Source organism: Lichenostomus cassidix, chromosome Z (assembly GCF_008360975.1).
Source record: "Lichenostomus cassidix isolate B80296 chromosome Z, HeHo_3.0, whole genome shotgun sequence".
NCBI lineage: Eukaryota > Metazoa > Chordata > Aves > Passeriformes > Meliphagidae > Lichenostomus > Lichenostomus cassidix.
In genome coordinates, this window is record NC_139511.1 from 9,012,786 (window position 1) to 9,039,093 (window position 26,308).

General features: G+C 40.6%; 1 protein-coding gene across 3 annotated transcripts in view; it reads left to right on the plus strand.

Moving 5' to 3' along the window:
- Positions 1–1,278: 1,278 nt before the first annotated feature.
- The window catches only part of EFNA5 (ephrin A5), a 213,402-nt gene continuing 188,372 nt past the window's right edge, over positions 1,279–26,308 (plus strand). The window contains exons 1-2 of one of the 3 annotated variants that reach the window (XM_085042622.1): positions 1,279–1,555; positions 2,096–3,427. In XM_085042622.1, the coding sequence (XP_084898748.1) occupies positions 3,303–3,427 (125 nt within the window). In that variant the 5' untranslated portion in view covers positions 1,279–1,555; positions 2,096–3,302. Of the gene's footprint in view, positions 1,556–1,746; positions 1,996–2,095; positions 3,428–26,308 lie in introns of those variants that run through there. The other 2 variants (XM_085042619.1, XM_085042620.1) reach the window with 2 other exon arrangements.

Sequence of the window (26,308 nt, forward strand, 5' to 3'; positions counted from 1 at the left end):
CCCATGCCTATTAAAAGAATTCAGTTCAAAGATGGCAAAAAAAAAAAAAATCTGAATTGCTGGGCTTCTTTTAATGAAAAGGAATGTAGAGTTTGGGTTTACGGTACCTGTTATACGTGGGTCATTTACTTGGCTGATGTACTTTGTACCCTACTAACACTAACCCACAGATGTCAACATACTGTAAACAAGGCTGAAGGAAGAACATAGGGAGACAAGTTTTTAAGCTTTTACTAGTAAAGCCTTGAAAACCGTAAATTACTTCGCTATAAGCAAAACAAACAAACAAACCAAACCCTCATACAAAACCGGAAAACATACCCCGAAAAAATTAAAAAAAAACCAAACCCAAGGGGTTTGATTGTTTCTCTTTAACTCCAGCCCATGCTCCGTCGCTTCAGTAACTTCCGAGCGGAGGGCGAAGAGCAGGAACCCCGGGCTCTTTGGGCGATGCGATCGGTGGAGATTAACCCGCAAAGTCCCGAGGAAAACGCTGAGGAAGCCCGCGGGAAAGGAGCAGCCCAGCCGGCAGCACTGAGCCCGGCGCAGGATGCGACCGTCGCTGTGCCCGCGCTGCGCCGCCGCGCCGCGCCGCTGGGGGGAGTCGGGGCGCTTCCGAACGAGCCGAGAGCGCCGGGCGGGCAGGCGGGACGGGGGCGGGACAGGGCCCGGCGGGCCGGGGCGGTGCGGGCGGGAAGGGCACGGCACGGCACGGCACCGGACGGGATGGGACGAGAGGGACACCGCGGTAACGCGGGCGGGAGCGGCGGGAGGAGGCCCAGGCTCCGCCCCGCTCGCCAGAGCCGCTCACCTGCCCGCGCCGCGCCGTGCCGCCCCCTCCGCGCACCCCGTGGGCCCACCGTGCCCCGCCGCTGCTGGTGTGCTGTCCGCGGCGGCAGGGGGCGGAGCGCAGCGCCTGAGCGGCTGCGGAAGGTCCACCCGCGCCCGCCGGGTCCTGCAGCGCTGCGGTGTGCGGGGCCGGCGCTGCCGCGCGTCGCTCGGGGCGTGCGAGAGCCCCGCCGCGGGGGGAGCGCGGGGAGGGAGTTTGCTGTTTCGGTGGAATTTCTCGGCACACTGTTTTTCGTGGCAGGCGGAAACTCGTACGCACGCGGGTCCCGCGCAATGCCTGTCGCAGCATCCGGCGTTGAAATGGTTACCTTTAGCAGTAAGGCTGCACAGGAACCACTCCGAGTTCTTAGTAATTCAATTAGTCAGGTTTCCAGAAGGTGGGGATGGGTGTTTTTTTTTGGCATGGAGGAGGAGAAGCCCGGGACGACGCCTCCCTTCTCGTGTTGCAAGCCAATCAGGTCGAGGTGTAAAAAAAAAAAAAAAGAAAAAAAGAAAGAAAAAAAGGCAATCTGTAAGCAAACAGCAGGCTGTGTCCTGACTGGCTGCGCCGGCAAATCCCCCCCTTTCCCAAGTAAACTGCATGCAGAAATCCCACATGATCTAGCAGCAGCGCCCGTGCTTCGAGCTGGCTGCCTGCACCTCCTCCTCGTCTTCATCCCTCACGCACACCGGCGCCAGATCCCGCCTCGGACCCTCGCGTGTGCATGTATGTATGTGTGTATGTGAGCGTGTGCATGCGTGTGTGTGTGCGTGAGCGTGTGCTTGCGTACCTCGTTATACCGCGCATATATCTCTGCGGCTGCCTGGCGCACACACGCATGCACAGAGACAGCTCAGCACGCCAGGCTCCTAGCTTTTCCAGGTTGCTGATGTCGGATTTACACGCAGTGAAGGGACCGGTCATTGTAAAAAGGGGGCGTGACTGTTTAAAGATTTTTTCCTCCCATAAAGCAATTTTTTTTTTTTTCAAAACTGACTTTTGCCCCTCCAATCCTCGTCGCTCTTTACGATCCCTCCCTGCCTGCCGCTGCATTCAAGTTTATTTATTTGCCTGCTGGCGTGGTATATTTTTCCTTGCTGCTCTTGCTGCTGCTTCAGAGGGAAAAGGGGAGCAGCTGTTGGGCAAGACCGAGAAGATCTGGGGTGGTTGGTTTTTTTTTCGATCTCCTTATGTAGTCATCTGAGGGGTGGATTCTTTTTTTCTCACCCCCTCCCTGCTCTTTCAAACTGTTTTGTCCTTCCGCAGAAGTTGATGTTCACGGGACTGGACCCTGCTTTATCTCAGAGAAGCTCCGGGAGGCTGAAGCAGGAGATTTCCGCACCTCGCCTTATCGCTCCATTCGTTCCACAAGCAGGAGAGGCAGCCAAGACTAGCATCATCAGAGGAGTTTGCAGGCTTGATTTTGCACTTCTCCGAGATTTTGGTTTTCTCCACGCCCTCTCATAAAACAGTTTTTTTTTTACTTCCATCTCCTTGGTTTCCACGCCGCTATATTTTTTGGATTGGCCGTCCTTTTTTTTTTTTCTGCCTCCCCCCCCCCCGCCCTTTTTACTTGCCCTTTTTTTTTTCTTTTTTTTCGCCTTTGCTGTTGCTCAGTCCTTGGTGCATCCACCGCCCAGGAACAGGAAGGACAAGAAAACCACTCCACAAATTCTCCTTCAAGACACTCCGTGCTGCAGAACAGGCTCCTCAACTCCATCAGCGCAGCAAGCAAACTCCTCAGGGCTTTTGCTTCTTCTCCCCCTTCCCCTCCCCCCGCTTTTTTTTTTTTTTTTTCCTGTTTTTGTTTGTTGCTCATTTGCGGGGAGCGGAGGGCCAGAAAGGAGGACACAAACTTTGTACTTTGAGATCTGCGGGCACTTCTCGTCCCGCTCCCAACCGGCGGCCTTGACTATATAGCCAGGACCCCCCGTGGGCTGCCAGGGCAAAGATCTCCTTCGCCTCCTCCTCCCCGCTCTTCTCCTCCGTCTCCCGCTCATTCTCTCCTTCCATCCCCGCGCACTCGGGCCGTCAGCGCCGCCGGGGCCGCTCGCAGGGGGCGGAGGAAGGGCTGCTCTCGCCCTCCCGCCGCGCCGGCGGGCCGGTGTATGTCGTGCCGTGGGCTCTGTGCGGGACTCCCGGTGAATGAGCACCGCCCGCCGCTTGCCGCCGCCACCCGCCTCGGGCCCCACCACCCCCTGCCGGGGTGAGGCTCCCTGAGGGGCCGCGAATCGCCCTCCCCGCAGGCTGCCCGTCTGCGGCGCCAGGCGCCCTCCGCTCGCTGCGGCGCGGCACGCCGCGGAGCCCACGGCCTCCGCGCCTCGCACTTTTATTTATTCACTCCACAACTCCCGCGCCCGGGCTCGGTTCCGCCTGCCTTCCTCCCCATTCTTTTTTATTTATTTTTTTTCCTCCTTCCCCGTTTCGTTATTTTTTCCCGCATCCCGCCTCGCCGCGCCGCTGGCCGGGCGCGATGCCGCACGTGGAGATGCTGCTGCTGGCGGCCGCGGCGCTGTGGGTGTGCGTGCGCTGCCAGGAGCCCGGCGCCAAGGCGGTGGCCGACCGCTACGCCGTCTACTGGAACAGCTCCAACCCCAGGTACGCGGCGCGGCCGCGGGCGCGCACCGGGCGGGGGGTCGGCGGGCGGCCGGGCGGGCGCACAGCGGCGCTCCGGCGCCGGAGGCTCGTGTCGAGAGACCGGCTGCAAGATGGAGAGGAAAACTTATTTTACGGAGGCTCAGGGTTGCAGGCGGTGACGGTGGGGCGGGTGGCGGGGGCGATTTTCTCCTCTCCTCTCCTCTCCTCTCTGCCTCCAAGGCTTCCCCGGGATCGGCCGCTGCTGGCCCGCGGGAGCCGGATGGATGCGCTCCCGGCGGGGCTTGGGTGCCCCTCGCCGTGGGGCAGCCCGCGCCCGCTGCCAGCCCTGCTCCGGGAGGTCGGGAGGGATGAGGGGCGCAGGTAGCGGCTCCCCGGTGGTGCCCCGGAGGGTTCCTGCGGCGGCCGTGGCGCCCGCCGGTAGCGGGGAGCCGGCCCCGGGCAGGGCTCTGCGACCCCGGCGAGACCTCCGCGGCAACCCGGGCGCAGTGGTTGTCGGGCGGCTTTCCCCGGCCATGCCCTGCGCTGCCCACCCCGCGAGGGGCTCTCCCGGGCGGGCTGGAGGTGAGGAAGCGAGGTAGGTACGCCGTCTCGGGCCGCTTGTCTGCCGGTGCCGCCGGACACAGGACGGCGCATCGCCGGGGTCCCTGCCGTCGGGGCCGAGCGGGGCTGGCGCAGTCGCTCTGCTCCCCTCGAGCCGGAGGGCTCCTGGCGCCAGGCTCTGCGTGCAGTTCAGCACTGGAAAGGGAGGCTTATTTTAATTTTTTTTTTCTGGAGTTTTCCCTCATATTTAGCATCAGAAAATTTCACTCCTGCTCCAAATGGTATCCATGTGTCTAGGTAAAAAGTCAGCTGGGTAATAAATTTGCCTTGTTAAAGTGCCCGTGGGCAGACTTACTTTTCTTCTTTTTTTTTTTTTTTTTTTTGGTAAACCTGTCAAGCTAGTCTAAATAAATTTGGGGACGTTTTATCTTAGGTTATCTCTTTTTTGTGCTTCTGATACCGCTGTTTGGCTTGAGATTAGCACATTGATTTTTGTCACAGGTCATGTTTTTTAATAGGTCTGTGTTGCCTGCAAAAAACTCCCCTACTCGGTATTCCAGAGTAGGTTCAAAATAGGTGATGCAGAAGTTAACGGGCAGAATTTTCAAGTGCCTAGGGTTAGCTAACCTTTCCAGCACTGTAATACTGTGCTGCTGGTCACAACGCCTCAACAATAAAGAGCTGGCACAACAAGCTTGAGACAAAGAAACAGAAACAATCATGTTTGGGAATGATAAGCATCTATGATTTTAAATGCCTCTCTCTACATTTTTGTCTTTCTACATGCGTTACTTGAAAAAAAAACTGCTCAGAGTAAATAAGATGAAAAGTTGCACCTCACATCACCCATCAAAGAACGTATGTTGCAAAAAACTGCTTGTCTCTAAAAACCAGAGACTTTTTTCTGTTGTTAGCCAAAATTAAATGTAACTGCTAGAAAAATAAATGGAGTAATCTCCTTAAATCCCACTGGGAGAAAGGAGGATCATTGAAAGAAACAAGTTTGACTAAATGCGCACATTGGTAGCATAACAGTTAAAATACTTCAAAAATAGCCTTAGATTCAAGCTTTTTCACTTCTGCTGTCTTACATGTGATGAGCTTACACAGTAACTGTATGTAGGTAAAGACAGCTGAAGGTACAAGCAGTGCTTACCTAGTCGGTAGATGTTATACATTAAATTGTATTTACAAGAAATCTAGTAAATTTAATCACATTTTATTACTATTAATAGAGTCTCTTGTTAATCCAACATCAAACATCGGGAGACTGCAAAGAAAACTTAGTTTTGTTATTCTTCCGAACAGTAGAGGAAGAGTTAATTTTAAGATGTTTCTAAACCTTCTGTTTTAAAAACAAACAGTTTTCCTTGTCTTAAAACAATTAATGCTCTCTCACAATGGATGTATCTACATGGACATGTCATGTTTATTCGTGAGTTAAAAATATGAGAAAGAGCAGGGTGCAGATGCAATTCTCCTTTGTTTTATACAGCGTGCCAGTTCGTGTGTGCTTTCCAAGTAACACGAGCATTACAGAAAAACAGGCGAACACCTGAATGGTAGGTGGAAGAGACCCAAAGAAAAGACCCACTTCTCTTTCAAATTCGTTTCGGCAGAACCTAAGCTGAAGGCAAAATTGTCTTTGGATATCAAAATTTTTAGAGCAGTTAACAGTGTTGCAGGAATAACTTAGCAGTGATTTATCTGCATCCAGAGGCAGACTCAGGAGCTGAACGCGTGTAGAAGTAAGCAGAGATGCTTACTTGGTGATAACTATTTGAAATTAGAAGACAAAATATACTCTCATTCTTTAAACACAAATACCACCGTTGTGATTTAGCTTTCTTCTTTATTGTATTTATTCAGATTAACAAACTACCATAGAACTGATTATTCCCTTTAAAAAATGAAACATTGATCATTCTAATAATGATAAAGGCACTCTAAATTAAAGTTTCAATTAAACTTTGAAGAATTTAATGATTGTCCTTCAGATTTGATGGTTTAATTTTTATTGGTGTTAAGACTCCAGCAACTTACTGAAATACGTAAAGACCTCATTCTTGTTGGAAGACACATTAGCAAATTGTTGAGTGGCCCAGTTGATAAGTGCTCCTGGTGTGAACAATGTTTGGTAAATAAAAAATCATGGGAGTCTATTAGCAAAATTCATATTACATTGCTTGGTTAGTTGCCAAAGATCTGCCAGAACAATTAGAAAATATTGTATGGTCATTATTGACAGCATGTATTAGTAACAAATTTGTGAATTCTTACAGAGGCAAAGTAATTTCCTAGAAATCGTTAAAGTATTGGAGTGCCTTACATTTCTCCTGTGTTTAATTATCAGCAACACCTACCTGTATGCTGTAGTCCGATTCCAGGTGAGGATATACTTAAGATTTTGAACTATAAACAAAATAACTTTTTTTAATCCTTTTTTTTTGGGGGGGAGGGTTGGGAAAGGAATCCTCAAGTAAGCTCAAAAATGGGATTTGTTTTATTTGTTTATTTCTGTAGGCTTAGAATGAAGTGTACACAAATTCTAACTGTAACCTTAAAGTGCATTAGTCTTCCAGCACTCTTTGCATCTGTGCTCTTATATGGGACAGCAAACTATTAGCATCGGGGAATATTATTCTGAATACAACACTCCGTTTTGGAATGGAGCATATTAATTTAATCCTGATTAGTAGTGTCCTTTTAATTAGAGTTCAGACGTAATGTTGTGTACCAGGGCCAAGTTTTGAAGCGGTCTACTTGCTTAGTGCTTGCAATGTTTTTAATCTTGTCACAGTTCAAGCTGAACTACTTGTGGTTATTGCTATGTTTTTTTTTGCCAGGAGTATGCTTTAAGACTGTGGTTTATATTTAGGTATTTCCCTGTAAGTTGTTTCAGTGTCAGGTTATGTAGCTTCATAAATTGTTAGTTAGTTTCAAGGTGGTTAAAAATACTTGCATTGCAAGTCTAGTTTCTGGTCATATACAGAGGCCATAGCGTGTAGTCTCATGAAAGCAGATATTTTTTGTTGGGACTATTATTAGGTTTGGCTGCATCTTATGCAAGAAAATGATGTATAAAATGCATTAAAGAATTCTTATAAAGACATAGGATGCTGATATATTTTCTCTTCGTGTATTTATGTGGATAAGAAAGTCGAGAAATCAGATTATAATTAGAGAATTTAGGTACGGAAAAATCATTTCAACTTCAACTGGTGATTTCCCACAATTAAACTGAATACCCCAATTTGGTCAGTATTGCTAGAGGTTGTTGTTTTTCTGATTTTTTTAAAAAATACGTATTCTGGAACAGCGAACAGAAAAATGAGTGGATATTTCTGAAAATTCTATGCATAGACCAGAATTTCACAGCCTGTATTTCTCAGCCTAGGTGGATTTTGCAGCTGAGTATTTAGGCAGTGTTTCAGAAAAGCATCTAACTTCTTTGAACTCAATCCTTACACACCTAAGTTCTACTGCAGTTTTGTGGGTGGATAGATGTGTGCTTGAGTGCCTCCCTGGGCCAGCCAAATTCACAGATTTATTTTTGAGAAGCTCTGGACATGGCAGCTCATGCACACCTGGCACTCCTCGGAGCACACTCATGGGTTGGAGGGATGTCTGAGTGTTCTGCCATCCGTTTGGACGTGTTTGCAGATTTCACCATGGCATGTTGGTTGTAAGTGCTGAGGTCATGGGGCTGATTTTTTGTTGGGTTTGTCTTGTTAGTTTGTGTTCTATATAGATGTAGTTCTGCCCATGTGCAGAGTTGAGGCAAGCCATGCAGAAATAGCTGGAATAGGAAGAAAGCAGTTATGCATGTTAAGAACAGCTAAGAAGTTGGGGACGAAGAAGGGTAAAGTCAAGGCATTTGCTTTGACATTGGTATTACGTATAAGTTTCATATGTCGAGGGAAGCATAGGAGCCGAAGTACTTGGGGTATTCATACATGTACTTGTATATATATTATATGTGTATGTAAACCTATTTTGAAACAGCATGGCTTGCATTTTGAGAGCATTTTATCCAGCCACTTGCTCTGGGAGCTGAAGAAATCTCTGACTGGTTCCTTGTAATTAAAAGATCAGTAGTAGAGCCTTCAATTCTTTACACCTACTTTCTCTGCTTTTAATAGTTTCATTAACACCTTGTGTCTCCAAAAGAGCACTGGTGTTTATTTTAAAAGTGGGTGGTTGAAACAATTTGAAACCTTCTGTGGAAAAACTGCACAAAGAACAATAGTTTCACTGGCTTCCACCTTTGTATGAAAGGCACCTTGTTAAGTGGTACATGATCTTTGTGAAATGCTTCTTATTAAATCTTATCCAAGTGCATGTAGTCGGGACACTTCATTGCATTTTTTCTTCTAGCCCTATATGGTTTTTAAGAGGGACAGATAAAGATGAGACTTCCTTTCTCTCCCCTGTTGCTATGATCCCAGCAATCTACCAGCTTCATGCTGGGCTGAGGAAATGAATGAATGCAATTAGTTCTTGAGGAGTCACAGTCATTGCACTTGTATGGAGAGGCATATATATGTAATGTATATGGCATATATGAGAATATATATGCATTTCAATGTTTGTGTATATATATACATATACACACTCACATATATATACACACATATGTGTGTATGTATGCATTGAAGTGTGTCATTAGGTGGTGATGTGGTGTAGAGTATCTCATGAATGTTGTGTGAGGAAAAAAATTCTGAAAATGAATTTTTTAAACTGATGACCCCTTAAGTGTTTAGAAAGCGAATGGAATTTCAATCAGGTTTCCAGGTCTAGTCTTCCAGCTAAGGTATTTTGTGTTAAAGTTCAAAGTAGTAATAAAAGAATTATTTGCAGATTCTGTGTTTTAGTTCTTGGCCATCTTCCCAATTTGCTGTTTCTTCACACGCTGGTAGTTCGCGGGTCAGCAGGAGGGCAGGTAGATATGGCAGCGCTCGGGCACACCGATGTAAAATGAAAGACAAGATTGTGCCATTGTGCTTTGAGAGCTCTCTGGGCTTATTTGGAGTGCCTTGTGAGTTCTTCCAAAACCAGTCTTTTGCTGTGTGGAGGATTGCAACATTCCAAGAAAATGCATAGAGAAGGTTGGTCACTGGGAACAGCTCAGAGAAGATGCCAACAAAGACACAACCTTTCCTGGAAAAACCACAAGTAGACAGTAGTTTGTGCATCCTATGAGATATGACTCTGTTGCTTTGGCTTACTGTTTTAAATTTTTTTTTTAATTTAGATGAAATTAGGAGTATTTTAGGTCTGTGATTTTCTTTCAATAAATACTCTTTGCTCTGCTACCCAGTTCTGAGCACTGTTTTTAAAAAACGCCTTTAGTCTCATGATTAATCTAATATTCCAGTTTTCCTGAATGGTCTAATTCACTTTTGAGAATAAAGGGCCCTGTTTTGTTTAATTTTTTGTTGCACTTGTGCTTAAAATTTAGTCAGTCAGCAGCACACCAACATAATGAAATAAAAATGTTTGGTTTGAAATAAACAGACACATTATTGAGATTGCATTCTGGTGGTGTTACAGTTATTGTGAGTGAGCCATACTGTAAGGTACTTCAGCACAGCTGAATGGAAGAATAGAATCATCCACATATTAGAAGTCTTCCTTGCATTTTTGCACTCTCCCTATTCATTGTAGTCTCTCCAAACTAGATTATAGTTGAGCTCATTTAAAATGGTGGGTATTATTTTATAGTGTGCGAACATGTATAGATATCTGAAATCCTCTTTTTTGGGAAACTGAGTCCAGATTCTTAGATTGCAAAAACACAAATTCATATTCCTACACATTTTAAAAAAGAATTCATGTTAAAACGAAGTGTTTGAAAATACACGTAAAAGAAAACCCCCGCTGTTCTGCGAGGATTGGGATTGTATTTCTCCACCACTGAATGCCAGAATTTCCAGTAAAAAGAAAAATGCACCCCAACATATGTATTATATGCATATACTTAATCTGGGGAAGCATCCTTCATGTTCTGCTATTGACAGGTTGGTGAAAACACATTGTTAGATCCTAGTTTTATGAAAATAAAAAGATATTTTCCACTATGTAGAGACATATTTTCCACTATGTAGTTTGGTGCCTATGTTCCATTAACTGGTATGCAAAGAGCTTTATACTGGTTTTTCTGTTTAAATGCATGACCAGTAAAAATGCTGTCAAAAGAAAAATCAGCTAACGAGAAGATGCACAAGAGTTCTGTTAATTAGCAAGATCTGCTTGAATTGCTAATACCAATTAAAGCAAATTCTTCAGGTTCTGCAATTTTTACTTGAAAATTACAATTCTTGTTGTCACTTGCATTGTAATCTAGTGGAAGAATTTATCCATTCATGCTGACACGTTGCATGGAAAAGAAGGACCTTAGACTCACAAAACCTGTAAGTACAGTATTAGTTATTTTTCATGTTAATTTTCTTTTCTGTCATTAGATCAGCATATTTACTGTTCAACAGTAGTATCTGCAATAAGAAATTTTATTTCACATTTATCACTGAGTAACTTTATTTTTTGTTTTTTTCATCAGACTTTTGAAGAACGTTCTTATTTGATAGGCACCATCTTTAGGTTTTGATTTCAGTGATGAAATGGTGCAGAGTGTAGAGAAGTGATTTCTTTGTGAATCAGCTGGTGAGGCAAAAAAAGAAGGGGGTACGAGATATATTCCTTGGTTACCCTCTGCTAAAACATTTGTTTCGTTCTGACACTGGTCACCCTCTGCTAAAACATATTTGTTTCGTTCTGAAAGATAAAATTTGGACTTGTGACATTTAAAAGCATGCATGTTTTGACAGAATGTATTTTGTACCGTAATTAATATTTGCTGTGGAGCATTGACCTTCTTTATTCATTAAAATAATATAATACTTCCTCCTTGAAATTACTTAGCTTTTCTTGCTTGGGGGTGGATGCTGGCAGTAGCAGGCGTGTTCACATGGTGTGAGTTGTTCATCAGTAGTGGTTGAGCACTGCAGCCGTTCCCTGGTGGGTAGCAATGAAGCACTACCTTTTTGCGTCTGTGGACTTCAAAGCAGTATTTTTCATATTCATATTCCAATTCAGGAGAATTTCTTCTCTCTACAGACATTTGAATCACATTATCTTATCACACAGGGACTTGCTAAGATATATATAAATTTTTTTTTATAATGCTATTAATGTACATAGGATCTTTTGTTTTAATTTTTACTTTGAATTTTTTTCAAATTTGTAAATAAATTTGAGTATCTTTTCTCAGCCTGTGCCTTTGAAACTGGAGCTGAATACATTCTAAATCTTTTAATCAAAACTAAGCAAAACATTCCCCCAAATCTCTTAATGTCTAGTATTTTGTTAGTTTTATAGTGCTGTATAGATAAAATAGAGATTTTTTTTTGTGAGAAGACATAAAAAAAAGCAAGTGTTTTATTTTACTTACTGCTAATTTTGATGATGATCTTTGTAGCATAGTTGTCAGTCTTCAATGCTAAATCATCAGCATTAGGTAAGGACTTCTAGCAGCTTTAATGATGTTGGGTCTCCTGCAATTGTTAAAAGTTGTTGCAAGAAAATTTAACAATTAATGCTGTTAATGAGCAGGAAAAACAGCTGCATTGGGTTTTTGTTTAGTGGTTGTGTTTTTTTTCCCCCACTTTATTTGATGTCTAATCAGATTTTTCAAAAAATAGTTATGTATTCATACAGACAAGCTGGGCATTTGGTGAGCAGAAGTTAACAAAGTAGGAGCTATCAATCCTGATCTCTTTGCTATTGTTTCCAGAAAAGAAGGAAATAAAGAGAGACTCTGGAATTTGAAAGTATTGACCTTCTGACATGCACACACAGCATGGTCAGTGCACTGGCACACAAAGTGCCTTAAGCCACCATAATGGCAAACTGCATTTTTGAAGTCACTGATATGAGAGCCAGCTGGATGGGGGGATGGACAGCCAACAGTGATTCTGCAGCTATTTGTAAGTTACCACTTTAGAGCCAGACAGCTTCACTTTTATATTCCCAAACTTACCACTTTGGAATAATGTTGCTTTGTTCGGCTTAGCCAGGGATTTGTGACTGCTACATAGACTTAGAACCGTTTGGTCCAGAATTGTGTGGTCATTCTTCATAGAAATCTGCTTCACAGAGTAATTTCATTCATCTGGGCGTGGGGGAGGGATGAGAAACAGTGAAGGAACATTCAGATATAGCATTCTTCAAGGAAATTGCGCATCCACATTAGCCAGTCGCTTTTTAAAGATAAAGACAGAGATTTGGATCAAGCAGTTAAAAGCCAATTCAGAGCAATGTCTTAAGTTTATGTGTGATCTCTTGGATAGGCTCTCCGTGTACAGTCTGAAAAAGACCTAATATTTTATGTAATGCAACAGCTCTTAACCCTGGCCCATGTATTTATTTATTTATTTATTTATTATTTGTTTACCGTCGTTGCTCCAATACACTTTTACATCTTTTTGCAGTTCACTTGGGACTTAGTTTATTAAAAATTAGTGATCCATCACTAAGTGGGGTACAGTACAAATACTGGTACTCCCAAAAGGGAGTTTTTGTGCCAAACCAAAAGAAATAATAGGGATACAAAAGCTGCCAAAAAGCATGTCTCCCAATTGCTAATTAATCAGGCGAAAAAGCACCTCAGCAGCTACAGCTGAATGTGGAACAGTTTATTGTAATTACTGAATAAAGATATGTTAAGAGGGCATAGCATTTCTTTGTTTCTAACTATGTGTAATTAAAAAAAAAGTCAACTATGTGCTGGAGTCAGTGGGGATTTCTTTTATGCTGATGGCATTATCTGAGGATTGACCTCTTTCAGAAAACTTCATGCTCCTAACAAAAAAATTAACCATTTTGTTGATTTTTTAGGCCTGTTTCTGTCTATTTGTGATAATTAATATTAATATCTCTAGACAATAACCAAGGCTTTAGAAAAGATGTTTTAAAAAACTTCTATCTTCAGTAATCTGGTTTACAAGGCATGACAGAAAAAGAACCATTGCTGTGAATATCTGGTATCCAAAGCTGCCAGTCACTTCTGGCACAGCTCCCATCATGGTCGCTGTGCCCATAATTAAATGCCTGTCATTAGTGTATTTTTCCATAACATTTACAATGGAAAAGGCATGGGGTCCTTGCAGAGCTATGGCTGTCAGGGGAACAATAAAAACTAATTACACACTCTGCTGTCACCATTGTCAGCTCTGCTTTGGGGGGCAAAGAACATGGTAAGTGTGTGCCTAATAATTATATATATATATAATATTGTAGGTATATATACAAAATTATATATATATATATATATATATATATATATATATATATACACACACAATGCCCAGTTGGGGAAGTTCAGTCCTACTGAAGTCACATTTACTTGGAAGATTATTATTCTTTATTCAAAAGATATTCATTCTAGAGTTATATTTGTCCCTTTACTTATGCCCAAGTTGCATATGCTTTTCCCTCTCCTTTTGAGCCACATTTGCCTTTCTCTCATTCTGTCTTGCACCCTTTTTGGTGAACTGAGCTTTCCAATAAAATTGTTGCAATCAAGGCCAGTATTTGTCTGCATTTATTAAATGGGTGGAAATCATCTTTTGTATGCTTTTGCTTGTGTCTTGCATAGTAAATGGGATTAGAAAAAAGCTGAATGAAAGCAGCTAGTTTGCATGTCCACTTTTTCTTTTCAGTTTCCAGCCCATAGTGTGTGGGTTATCCTAAGCAAAATCAGGCTAAGATTTTGGTTTACTGCAGTACTGACTTGAGTGAAATGTGTGCTTGTTCCACTTATCCATGCACACACATTTCCAAATGTAAGCATAAGTGCATAATTGCAATGTGAATTGTCTTAAATGCTGTTCTTAAAGACATTGAAAGAATGAAGTTGTGCTGTCAGACTAATATTTACTAATTATTTTTTTGCAGCCTGTAAAGAGAGCAATTTATTATTTTTAGGCTTTTTTTTTAGGCCACTGATTTAAAAAGAATGTATCCTCGAAACCAGACTTTTGAATACATTTAGGTACCAAGAGTTACAGGCAGCAGCCATGTGGGATTTTTGAGACTACCTGGTGCCTAACTGTTTTAGATTTTATTTCAGCTTTTTTGCACATGTAGTTTCTCAAATACCTTCCAAAAAATGGTCCGGTAAAGTTAATTAGGGAAAATTGTTTAAGAAAATACCCTAGCTTTTAAAAGTAGCAGGAGTCAGTAGGAGCTGATGGGTCGTAATCTGTCTATTTATTTGCACTGTATGCTGTGAGAGACACTGCAAGGTGTGATTTTTTTTTATATTTCTTTCAATACACTGTCTATAGTTTTTTATTTTTATTTTTCTGGAGGTATTCACATCCAACTTGTTAATGCAAAAAGATTCTTGAACTACTTTGGATGGGCGTTGATTTAGGTCCTGTATTGATGATTTTATGGTGTGGCGCTCCTGAGGATGAATTTCAGTAGTGAGGCTTGCCAGTTTTTGTGAGGCTGCACAATTGGCATGAATCGAGTGTAGTGAGGGGGCAGAGCAGCATGGGACTGTAGAACCCTGTGGGTCTTTGTCTGGTTGTGTTCAAACAGGTTCTAGACTAAAATTTTTTTGAAATCTTTGCAGAGTTGGGATCTCTACCTTTGGGAAGAGAAGAGGGTAAAAGCAAACCCAGTTGAATGTGTCAGCCTTTTGCTGTCAGCCTTTTCAAAAGTGAGAATTGTCTTACCATATTTGATCAGCAGATAGGTATTAGTGAAACTCTGAGGCGTTGAATGCCCTATATAGTGTAGCATGGTTTGGTAGCTGCCAGAAAAAAATAATCAATTTAGCATCATGAAGGTAAAATGAATCAGATACAGTAGTGCATCACTGGGACACAGGTTTTGTGTTTTCCAAATCACTATAAGAAATACACTGCTCTCTTCTTGGTGAGACACTCCTTAAAGACCAAGTGCATCTTGTCAATGCCCAAATAGAATGGAATAATTTCCTCACTGAAATAACTAAACCACTGTGTTCAGGAAAGATGTCTCTGATGTATCTGGCTACGGGAGGGCGGCAGGACCTGGCTGGCCCCCGAATCGAGGTTCCTGAGGCGCATATCTCCACTGAGTTCGTGGCAGGGCGGCTCCTGGGGTCCCCTCAGCGTGGCGTGAGTCTCCGAGTCACAGAAATTCAGCAGGAAATGAAGTAAGACAAAGAAACGAACTGGACCCATCTCCTTTCTGCCAGGGAGGTTTATTAGGGGTTCTTAGGTAGAGGGTTGCAGGGACAGGAAAGGGGGAGGAAAGCAAGGGATAGGAGCAGGGGCTAGCAGCTCGAAGATGGGACCCCAAACTGAAGCAGGCATCGGCTTATAAGGGAAGGGAAAGGAGAGGGACTGTCTCCCCTGGAGCCAGTCCCGGGAGGTCTGAAGGGAAGACTGGCAAGGGGAACGCACAAATAGGTTTCAGGTACAGCAGGATGCATATTTCAAAACCAGCCAATAGCATACAGAGCAGGGGAACAAAGGAAAAAGCCACATGGAGATCTGGAAATCACATTGCTACAAGTCTCTGTTTTCTAGAAATTAGAGTAATAGTCTTCTACAAAAGAGAAGTCCCTGGAGAATGCAACTTCTTGTAAACGTGAAGTCTTTCAGTACGTAAACCATGTAATTTAGTACCTGTTTACCAAAATGATGAGCAGTTATTCCTGTTGTGTGGTATGTCCCTGTAGTTTGGGATTGCTGAGAACACAATTTTCATTTAATGGAGTATCAAGTATTACATTTTTCTTGATTTCCAGTGCACTTACTCTTGCCTAGTAGCTGTGAGATAGAACATGATGAGAGGGAGACACATCTTCCAGGATATGTGGCTCTTGTTAAATTTGAGAAGATACATATTGATGAAATAAACTTCTTTTCTGTACAATGGAGTCTTGCAAAAAATTCGAATTCTAATTTTTAAACTGTATCTGTCATGCATGTTTGAAATTTGATCATGTTTTGTTGTCTCTGTGTTGGTAGATGCAGTTGTAAGACATTGGGCCCAGTTTAATATCACTTGCTTGTATTTGTAGGGAGTTGCCTGCAAGGTTTACAGAAATCTTTGAAAATTTTATGTGTTAATTTTTAAAGTATATTTCAAAAGTGTCTTGTGAATGTTTAATAACTTTTGTGTTAATTCACAAATGCTGTAAATGAATGCATAAACAATTTGAGGAACTTAATCTTAAAAAGTCCTCAGACAAGCTACCTTTAGACACAATAGTAAGAATACTTTCTGCAGAGCATGATCATTTTGTAATACTTATGATAGCACAATCCTCACTTAAAAACATGACATATAAATCAGTTTCTAAAAAGCTTCATTGTAGGTGGGAACTTCATTAGCAGAAGGGTTGAGGGTTTTGAGAGTTATAAAGAAATTCTTCATTGAAATGAAAACAAAATAAAAGGAATGTTGTTATTTGCAGTATCTTTAATCAAGGTGGTATGAAATTTCTCATTAAAGTTAAGATTCACATTATCATAACAAGTGACAGTGTGGGTGGAGAAGGAAAATTAATTACAGAGGTAGATCATACTTGCATCTCATTATATCATGGCTATTCACTGCATTCAAATTCCAAGCAAACCCTTTCTCTGTATCTCAATTATACAAAACTTGCAAAGAGCACGTCATGAGGAGAATGTCCATATTCACTGCTTCTACTCCAAAGCACAATAGTTGACTTTTTTAATAAAAGTTTTTTTAGTGATTTACAGAATCACTTGATTATTACTTTTTCAGATCCTGTGTCTAACTGAACTACATTTTATAGCTTACTGTAAAAGGAAATCTCTGTTTTCCATTTTCCATACTAGTTTCTTGATTTAGTGCTCATATAATGGCCTTCTTCAGAACAAAGCATTTGGAAGACTTGCCTAAGCACTTAATTTTAGGTGTGGAGTTTGGAGGTAATGTATTTTTACTGAGAAAAGCAATTTTGCCTTTGTAACTTCTCTGAGTGAATCAGATCATTGCAGTGCCCAATTAGGATTTCTGTACTCATTTTTTTGTGTATGACAGAGGAATGATTGCTTCTTCTTTGTGTTTGTGGGCTTATTTACTTCATAATGCTAGTATAGCGGATGCATGCAAGACTTAATTTTTAGGTAGAGCTTAGTATCAGGTGGGTTTAACCCAGTCTTCCTCAATTAACAGTTTTCTTTCAGATTCAATCCCATGCTTAAGGCAAAATGTTGTCTGCTTTCCACAATGTAAGGGATACGTCAGAGACAAAATGAGTCTTGGTAGTGTGTTAGTCCCAAAAGTTTGTGATGTACCCAGGTGAAAAGGTTCTGTGGTTTTCAGTTAAATGTGCTAGAGATTAGTACTGTTACTTGTGATTCCTGTTAGGGGTAGTTTTTTTATTGGTTTTGGTCTGAGAAGTAGTCCTACCTGTGAGAAGGAAGAGAAATACTAAATTTTTTTCTATAAGATAAATTCATAGGTTTTAGGAAAAACATTTCCTGCGCTCCCAGCTACTGTAGTTGGCATCACTGCAATAATGCTTTTATTTAAATAATGTATCAGAGGAAAGAACTTTGTTTACACAAATACTACTTGCCAATTGAGAAACGATGTCATTAATACAGCATATCCTGGTTTATGATAAAATGGGATAACTAATTACCTGTTCTGCAGTGTTCCCATAAGAAGTGATTGGGAATAAACTGTAAGTAGTATTCTGCCATATTTATCTAGTGAACACAGGGTGAACAAAATGGCATGGTAACATACTCTGACCAGATGCTGTGCTATATTTGCATGAAATTCCCATTGAGTTTACTGAATCACGGCGGATGTTCTTTTATTTTTTAAGTTGTTGTAATAAAAGAGAATGAAGTAAGTATCAGCTGTTCAGTTGAATTCACTATGCTTCATTCTCTTTTTTTATTCTTCTCTAAATTTCAAAAACATTACTGGTAATCCTAAAATGTTTTGAAAAATGGAACATGATTAAATCTCTCTAAAAATTTTTGAGTTTTCATTTACCACTTCTCAGAGCCCATTGATTTTGCCTTTTATTTTGGTTGTTGTTTACTGAATGTTTGCTCCTCATCAAAACTATGATTTCAAGCATAGTTACATATTTATTTTGTAAAACTTATTTATCCATATATTGATTAAATTTTTCACCCTGCCTATGAGGTTAGGAGAAGGTTATGTAAAAGATGGGTAAGAGAAGTTTGTTACAAATTGAATAAGGTATGAAAGTGCCCCTATATATATGAGAATTGGAAGCCATTTACTATCCTGAACTCTGTTTTGTAAAGAAAAATTTCTAAGTTACTCAGGAGCCTTACCTCTTTTGTAGGTGTGTTTGTGATTTCCTTTAACCGTACTGGATTTTCTTTATGCTTTTGATGCTTATAAGCTTTCCTCCATTTCCTTAAAGTGAGAGGGGTGGAATTGGAAATTCCATCTGATGTTGACAAATTTTCAAAATCAAACAAATGCCATGATGATAATGCAACATGCTCAAATGAAGCAGTTTGAACAATCAAAACTTCATGCATCTGAAAACTGAACATGCAAGGTGGAAAGATGCATCTGTTTTGCTCTTGATGCCCTTTAATCACAGGGCTGACACAAAATGGGTTTTTTCAAAAGATCCTGACATATCTGAAGCTAAAGCTGTAATTTTTCCTGTTTTAACAGTAGCTTGTCAGACTCTTTGACTCAAAACTTTCAGTGGAATTTAACATGAGAGAGCATGTTGAGACAAGACTCCAAGCACTCTAAACAAAAAATCATATCGCTGCCTTTCAGTTTGAACAGGTAAATTATGATTGTCAGTCCAGTTGTATTTTACTGTCAGAAATGTGATTTTTAGGAGGAGGTTTTTTTTGTGTAATGTGGACTGTTGTGGAGAGTAAGAGGGGAAGCTAAAGAAGAAGGCGGGGGTGGGGGGGGAGATTCTCTAAATTGCAACCTCAGTTTTCTGCCAGGGCACGCCTTTTGGTATTGTTGGTTTGGCTGCAATTCTGCAAGCTTCTAGAAATGGGTGAATACTTCCATAGAAGTGTGAAAGCAATGTATAAAGAAAAATAATCCTGAAATTTTAGTGAAAGAAAAAAAATGTTTAGTGAAAAAACATTTGTCTACTGTCATTACATGTGAAGCCATCTATTTTTTTGGATGCAAGTATTTGCATCTTGCATGTGACTTTGGTCCTTAATGTGAAAAAGACAGTTATTTACCTTTTTTTTTTCTGTCTTTGTTTGCTTGATAAGCTGAAAATGTGTTTCTTACATATGATTTTTAAACTTCAGGATGTCATATCTGTGGAAAAGTATGCATGGCTATAATAATCTCCGTTCATGCAGTAGTTTGTGGTTATGCTGTGACCTAGGTGTTGCAAAGAGAATGAGAGCTTTGGATAGCTGATGAGGTTGAGTTTCTTTACAAACTTGGTTTATTTGCATCACTTTAAATAGATTTGCATGTAGTATCTGCCTGATCTGTGATTTTCAAACTTTGCTAATCAGCTTTAGGAGAAAAACTACTTTCCTAATTATAAGTGACCGATTACTGTTCAAACATAAGGTTTTGTATTGTAGAGTGTCCTTTTGTCTTTCTTGTCCCCCTTCCCTTTTTCTTTTTTTCTTTTTGTTCTGTAACCATGGGTATTTCCAAGAAAAAATATTTTTGTTTGTAATCTGTTTATCCCTTTGATTTCACCTTGTTAGAATAAAATCAGGGAAGGTCTAGGGGTTCCCAACGAATGTGTTCTGCCTGGAAGGAGCCATGAGACTGTGTCTTGAAACTGCAGTAAATATTGATTGGTCCCTGAGCAGAGCCTTGCTCAAAGCTCACTCTGAAGACTTGAAAGGAGCCTATTGTTCCTTCTTAGTCAGTACTCCATAGCCAAGGCTAAAGTATGCAAGTGTTAAGAGAAGAAGAAAGGCAGTGGAAGAAATTAAACAGTGAACACAGCTGAAGGCGTAACTACTCAATGCTGAGGGAAAGGAAGCCTCCAACAGAGAAGGGGCAAAGACTTGATGTGGCTTGCATAAAGCTTTGCAGTGGTGGAGTGTCCAAAACCATACTCTTTCTGTGTGAGGTGCTAGATGAACACAGGTTTAATGTCACTTAGATGGGAAGTGGAGAGGACAGACAAACTTTTTTCTTTGCGGGATGCTGCCTCCCAGAGATTCTGGAATCCTTTGTGAAAGAGTAAGCAATAAAGGTGGAATATTGGGCAGCTCTTGGTGCCTCACAGTTCGAGGCTCTAAAAAGCAGTGATGGATGAAATATTTTGGAGAGTTTAACCACTGCTGTTCTGTTTGTGTGGCTGCTGCTTGGCTGTTCAGAAGAAAGGGGAAGTGCAGAGGATGTAGTTTAATTAGGCTACCACTTTTCATTAATCTGTTTGGAAAGGCAGCTTGGCAATAAGACACAGACTGCAGATCATTGTACTTTTCTTGGCCAGTCCATCCTCCTTGGAGAAGCTTTTGCCAGCCACTGCTAGGTGGGTGATGTACCCTTTCTTTAAGGTGCAGTGGGGAGCTGTCTCATCTGTTCGTACTTTCCTGTCCCCTTTCTGTTTTCCTCAGAAGCATTTTTTCCTAAGTTCCTTTAAAATTCTTGTGTGCCAGGATATTTTACCTCATTATTGGATGAGTACTACGCTGGGTGGGTGGGTAGTACAGCCTACTACATTACATTCACCTGAACTGAATCTCTGTATGCATATAGATCCCTGACTTGCTGTGATGAAAGTGGAATTCATCTCACCAGGCTTCCTAGCTCCCTCCCTCCCTTCCTACCCAAGAAAAGCCTTCAAAGAAAAAATAGGATTAGCATTGTACCTGCTGCCAGTCTTAAAAACAAAAAAAAAAAACCTTTCCCTGCTGATTAATTTTTGCTTCTAGATCAGTGCTCCTTAAATATGATGAAAGAGATGTCTCACACATTTCACAATGGTCACCTGCCCTCCTCCCTTTCTATTTTGTCTCAGTTATGTTCTCCATTCCATCCTGTCCTTCAGTCTAGATGATGTAAGGAAACTTCAAAGGACCCATGGCCTCCTTTTATTCCAACTTGCAAGACAAAGCCTTGCCCTCTGCATTTCAGGCTATGGAAATGACAGTGTATCTATTTCATTATTGTAAAGCATATTGGGATATTTTGAATATGAAAGGAGCCTTATAAAAGCAAATTCTGTTTACTTCGCCTCAGATGGGAATAGGATTGTCTTGTTACTGCACTAGTCCTTTATCTAAGCAGAAGTGCTTGACAGTGTGCTAATAACAACGAGTCTGCACCGTGTTTTGCTTGCACCCTCTAGCAGCACTGTAACAGTAGGAAACCCAGTGTCCATGGGTGGGGTAGAAGAAGTTGAGACGAGGACAGGAATTACCTAAAATATGAAAGTACTGTTGATGAGAAACTTGAAGTTCAGTGCTTTAAACCTAGCAAAAGCATTGTTTTTCAAGTTGATAGGGAGCAGTACTGTTTCAAAGTGAGAGAAGAGGACTTTTGATAGGTAGGTGACACATTATTGTAAAATGCTGTGGAACAATGTGAATGAAATTTTACTTTACCAGAATTTTATCAGAGGTTGGCTTATTTGGTGTCTAGAATACTGGAAGGTATAAAATCTGTTTTATTGAAGTATTGTGTCATCACCCCACCCGCCATTTTTCTGCTTTTTTCCCCTAAGAAGCATACATTACATAAATATTATATACTGATAGTCAGATTCTGTTTGAGATCCTTTATCTGTTTCAGAGAGAGAAATGTGTAGTTGAGGCATTTGTAGTTATGATACAAAAGAGGAGGGTTTATGATTGTTTTTTATTATTATTTTTTATGAGGTGAATCTGTATTCCTTTGAACTAATACTGAAAGTACTTTAACAAATTTACATCTTGTTTTCCAGTTTTAACCATTTCTTAGGTTTTGTTCTGCCTTGGATTTTAAAGCAACAGCTGGAAAATATATATGTTACTGAAAAACACTGCATCACAAACAACAACTTGAAAACGTAGAACATCATTAAAAAGAATTTTTGTGTATGCTGCAAATGCAAAGCGACTTTTAGTACTGCCCGTATAAGGAAACAAATAAGGCCCTTGCCTGGGCCACTTTTCTTTCCTCTTTGTTTTTTTTTAAATACTGTTTTATTTGGGTTTTTGCTTCTCTTTCTCATCTACCACAACAAATTTCAATGCTATGATTGATACTTTACAGGCAGGAAAATTCAGAGTTTTTGCTTCTGCAACAGTCAGAACAATTCTCTGTTCCATAAGCTGTAACATCTTTAACCTTAAAGCATGTGTATATGGCAGAGTGTAAAAAGCCTGCATTTTGGAATGGTTTATCATTAAACTTGGGAAATTACATATTGTTTCTTTGTACTTGCCAAATTACCTATTCCAAATGACATTAATTTGTGAATTGACTGGCATTTCCTAAAATGGAATGACCAATCAAATGTACTTATGTAATGGTTTTCTCAGTCTCATGCTGAGAAGAAAAATCAAAAAGGTGTTCCCTCACTACTCTATCTGAAATTTCAACTGTAACCATGAGTTTTCTGGAAAGCTTAAAAGTATCACTTTTTTTTGTCTCTGCAACACTGCATTTGCCTCACAGCTCCATAGTGCAGCTTCGTTTTTTGTGCTAGCATTCTAACCAGCTGTTTTCCCATTTTAGTAGAAGTCAGTTTGAAAAACAGATAGTTACTGGTACTTACTTTTGTACACTGAGCTGCATTTGTTTTCTTCAAACTTTTTTGATTCTATTATCCTGTAAACATTTATCGTAATTTCAAATAAGTACAATATCTTTACCATATTTATGCAAAATACTCTCTTTCATATACAGTCATGCCCACTGTTTCTCTTAGAAGTTCTACATTTAACTTTCCTAATAAAAAATTTTATAATGGACAGATGTTACTACAAAATTCAATGGATTTATTGCAATCTTTTTACTTAAGTGTTTTTGAAAATATCTAATTCTGTCAGGGTTTTCTTAAAAGAACCTCCATTAAAATGCTGTAAGGGCTGGGAGGATTGCTGTTTCTCCAAAAATTTTCTCAAGATGAGTGTTTTATTTTATAGTAGGAGTTTGCAAAGAGCAGAAATTTGTACAAAGACCTGTTAGGAGTGTCTCCATCTTCATGAGGACTGAAGCAATGGATGAATTACATTGCCTTGTGCTCTGCTAACAGTTCACACCTTTCACATCAAAAAAGATCTGGTTGAGAACAAAGGAAGAAAACCCCTCTTCATCTGTGCAGGGGTTGATTGTCAGTTCAGCTTCACTGTAACTAGTTTCCTGGTTGTTTTTTTTTTTTTTTTTTTTTTGTGCAGCCTGTTTCCTATGGCAGTTTGGCCTTTTGATTAATTAATTGACATCACAAAAAATGGTAAATTGCTGTTTTCCCAGGGCACAGGGTTTGTGCCCAGCCTGTTCCTTGCTTTGAATAAACGAATCAGGGATGTGCATAACCTGCTAGCTGAACACAGTTACTGTGTCTTTGCCCCCTGTGTTACAGCTTCAGAAAGGCGTTGAATTTTATGTTCTTCTATATTTGTTAACCAGATTCTGCATCGAATTGTTCATTTCTGACTAATGAGGAATGTAAGAATGAGTTTTAGAGCAACTAAGCTTAACTTAGCTTGATCAGTCAGAAAAAATAGCAAGCAAGTGTACTGTAAATGGGAAAAATAATTTTATTTCTTGACAGTGCAGTATTCATTGCTGTATTTCAGAACAAGAGGTTCAGGACAATATCCAGGTGTATATTCTTACTGTGATTATTCTCGAATCTTATTGAATTATTCTCAGGAAGGATTATTGGAATTGCTGCTTTTGCCCAACCTGATTATGTGGATATATATCCTGAATGTATATTTCATATTTCTATTAATTAAACCAATTAAATAAAAGCAGTTATTGCCAAGCTGTTTTGTCTTAGTCAGTTTCCTTCTATTTTTCCATACTTTTCACATTTGTGTGTATGCCTTGCATCCCTGTTTCTCATTTAACATAGCAGTTTCAGTATTATGATTTGTGTTTTAGAGCCAGAAAAACTTAGGATGCATCAATGAAGGTTCTTTTGGAAGTGTTCAAATGTGCTTCTCTAGAGTCCACAACATGCATGGACATTTTCTTTTGCATAATTACTTACCCTTTTGCAAAATATAAGCATGGTTGTACCAAAAAGGCACAGTAAAGTATGAACCTAACAGGGTCCTGAAGGTCTCCATTTTAATTTATCATCTTTTAGCTGAACTAGAAGTTCCGAACAACATAGTTGTATGTAATTTTTTGTAAATAGAACATGTAAATGGTTGTTTTATCTCTGTGCATGTTATGTACAAGCCTAAATCATACTTGAAAAGCAAGTGCTAGAAAGGATACGTGATGATTTGACATGAGGATTCCCTCTAAAAGCTACAGTAACTCTGCCTCATGGAATACCAAAATTGGCACATGTTCTACAATGGGCTGTGCAACTTTCAGTGGGTAAGATTCATGATATCTGGTCTATCACTCTACCTTAATGGAGAATAAAAAAAGTGATAGAGACTCATATCTGTATGCTTACGCATGACATTTAATCTAATTGGTCACATTTTTTAAAAATGTCGTGATATTCTGGTCTGATATCTGTTAAAACACTTTGAACATGTCATTTAAGTGCCTGTCTGATCAGGCACCTCTCTAAAGTATGGTGACATTGCAGTCACCATATGAAATTCTGAAGGGCTGGTTTTATGTGTATTTATTAAGATATTTTGATGCTTGTGCATAAAGTAGTTTAAAGAAACTTAAAATTTATAATAGGCTCTGTCATGAATAATCAGGAAACAGAAGTGGCTTTATTTTTCAACCTGATCTTTTAATTCAGCAGTCAACATCTCAGATGCTTGGAAAAAATTGTTTTCAGATATGGATTTTGCAAGTATAATACCTCAAAATGCAAAATCTACAATTTCTTGCTAGCGAACAGATTGTGTCATTTTATCCTTAGGGTTTTAGATGACGAATTACATTAACTCATAAGCTTTATTAATGCAGAATTTTAAAATTCTGGCCTCAAGAATATTTTTTTAAAACCCAATTTCAGTTAGCAATTTCTGAAGATACACAAATTGCACATTCATCTTCAGTTTTGAGTGCATTTTCCTACTAAAACATAGCAATTGGCCAGCTCATAGTCTTCATTTCCCAAAGCCTCTCTTTTTGACATAGGTGTTCAAGAATGCCTTTTCAATAGCTTGTCTAAATAATTGCCGAAATGAGAGAAAGCTTTCACTTAATTGGCGAATTGTAAAACACACACACAAAAATCCCTGCACTTTGGAAGGGTTAAAGCTTTTCACAAAGGTTAATAGAAAATAAAGAAGTGTAGCAACGTAGTGTTTGTTTGAAGAATTTGAGCCAAGGTGTCTATTTATCTCTAATGGAGGATGACAACGAAGGATTTAAGAAGTCACCCCACCTATTGTCTCAGACACAAAAGCCTTCCGCCTGTGTCTTTCAACTTGCTTCACCACTTCTGAAGAAGCAATGGGCAAACTGCTGAATTTTTATTAATCAGCTTAACGTAATGAGATGAAAAGACCTTTTCAGCATTACCAGAGAAGAGATATGCACATACAGGAAAACCATTTCTGAATCCTTTCACATCTAGGAGTTTTCTTCATACCAGCTGGGAAAACACAAACCTCAGTTCTGCTTCTGGCTCCCTCACCTGCCTTCCTGCCTTCCTTCTTTTTCCTACCTCATTTTAGATCTTCTGTAAGCATATGTTCATGTTGTGTTGCCCCCACACCCCGCCAGGAGCAAATAAAAGGAAGACATAATGTGGGTTTGGATGGAGATACCTTTGGGAACTGAGGCAAGAAAGCCTAAGCTGATAAAACGTGACTCTTCTGATGGGGGCCCTGTTTGGATAGCTTGCCTCTTCTAAATTCTTCTTTTCCTTTCCCTCCCTCCCTCCAGCTCCCTCTCCTTTTCTCTCTCTTGTCAAACCCACTTCATAAATGGTAGCAGCTGGAGATCTTTTTAGTGGCATTCAGGGATTACTGCCCTTCAGGATTTTAATAAGCCCCACTGCCTGAAATGCCTGTGAGGGTGCTCTCTGAGACAATTACTATTCAGGGCTGGGATTGAGGGCTCTTCATGGCCCAGATGGCCAAGGGGCTGTGCATGGGCAGATAGCCTTCCCCAAACAACAGATCAGTGGAGCAAAGAGAGCGTGTGGACCCTTTTTCTCCTCCCCCCCCCCCTTTTATTTTTTTTCCTTTTCTCTCTTGGCTAAAAGAGAAGTGA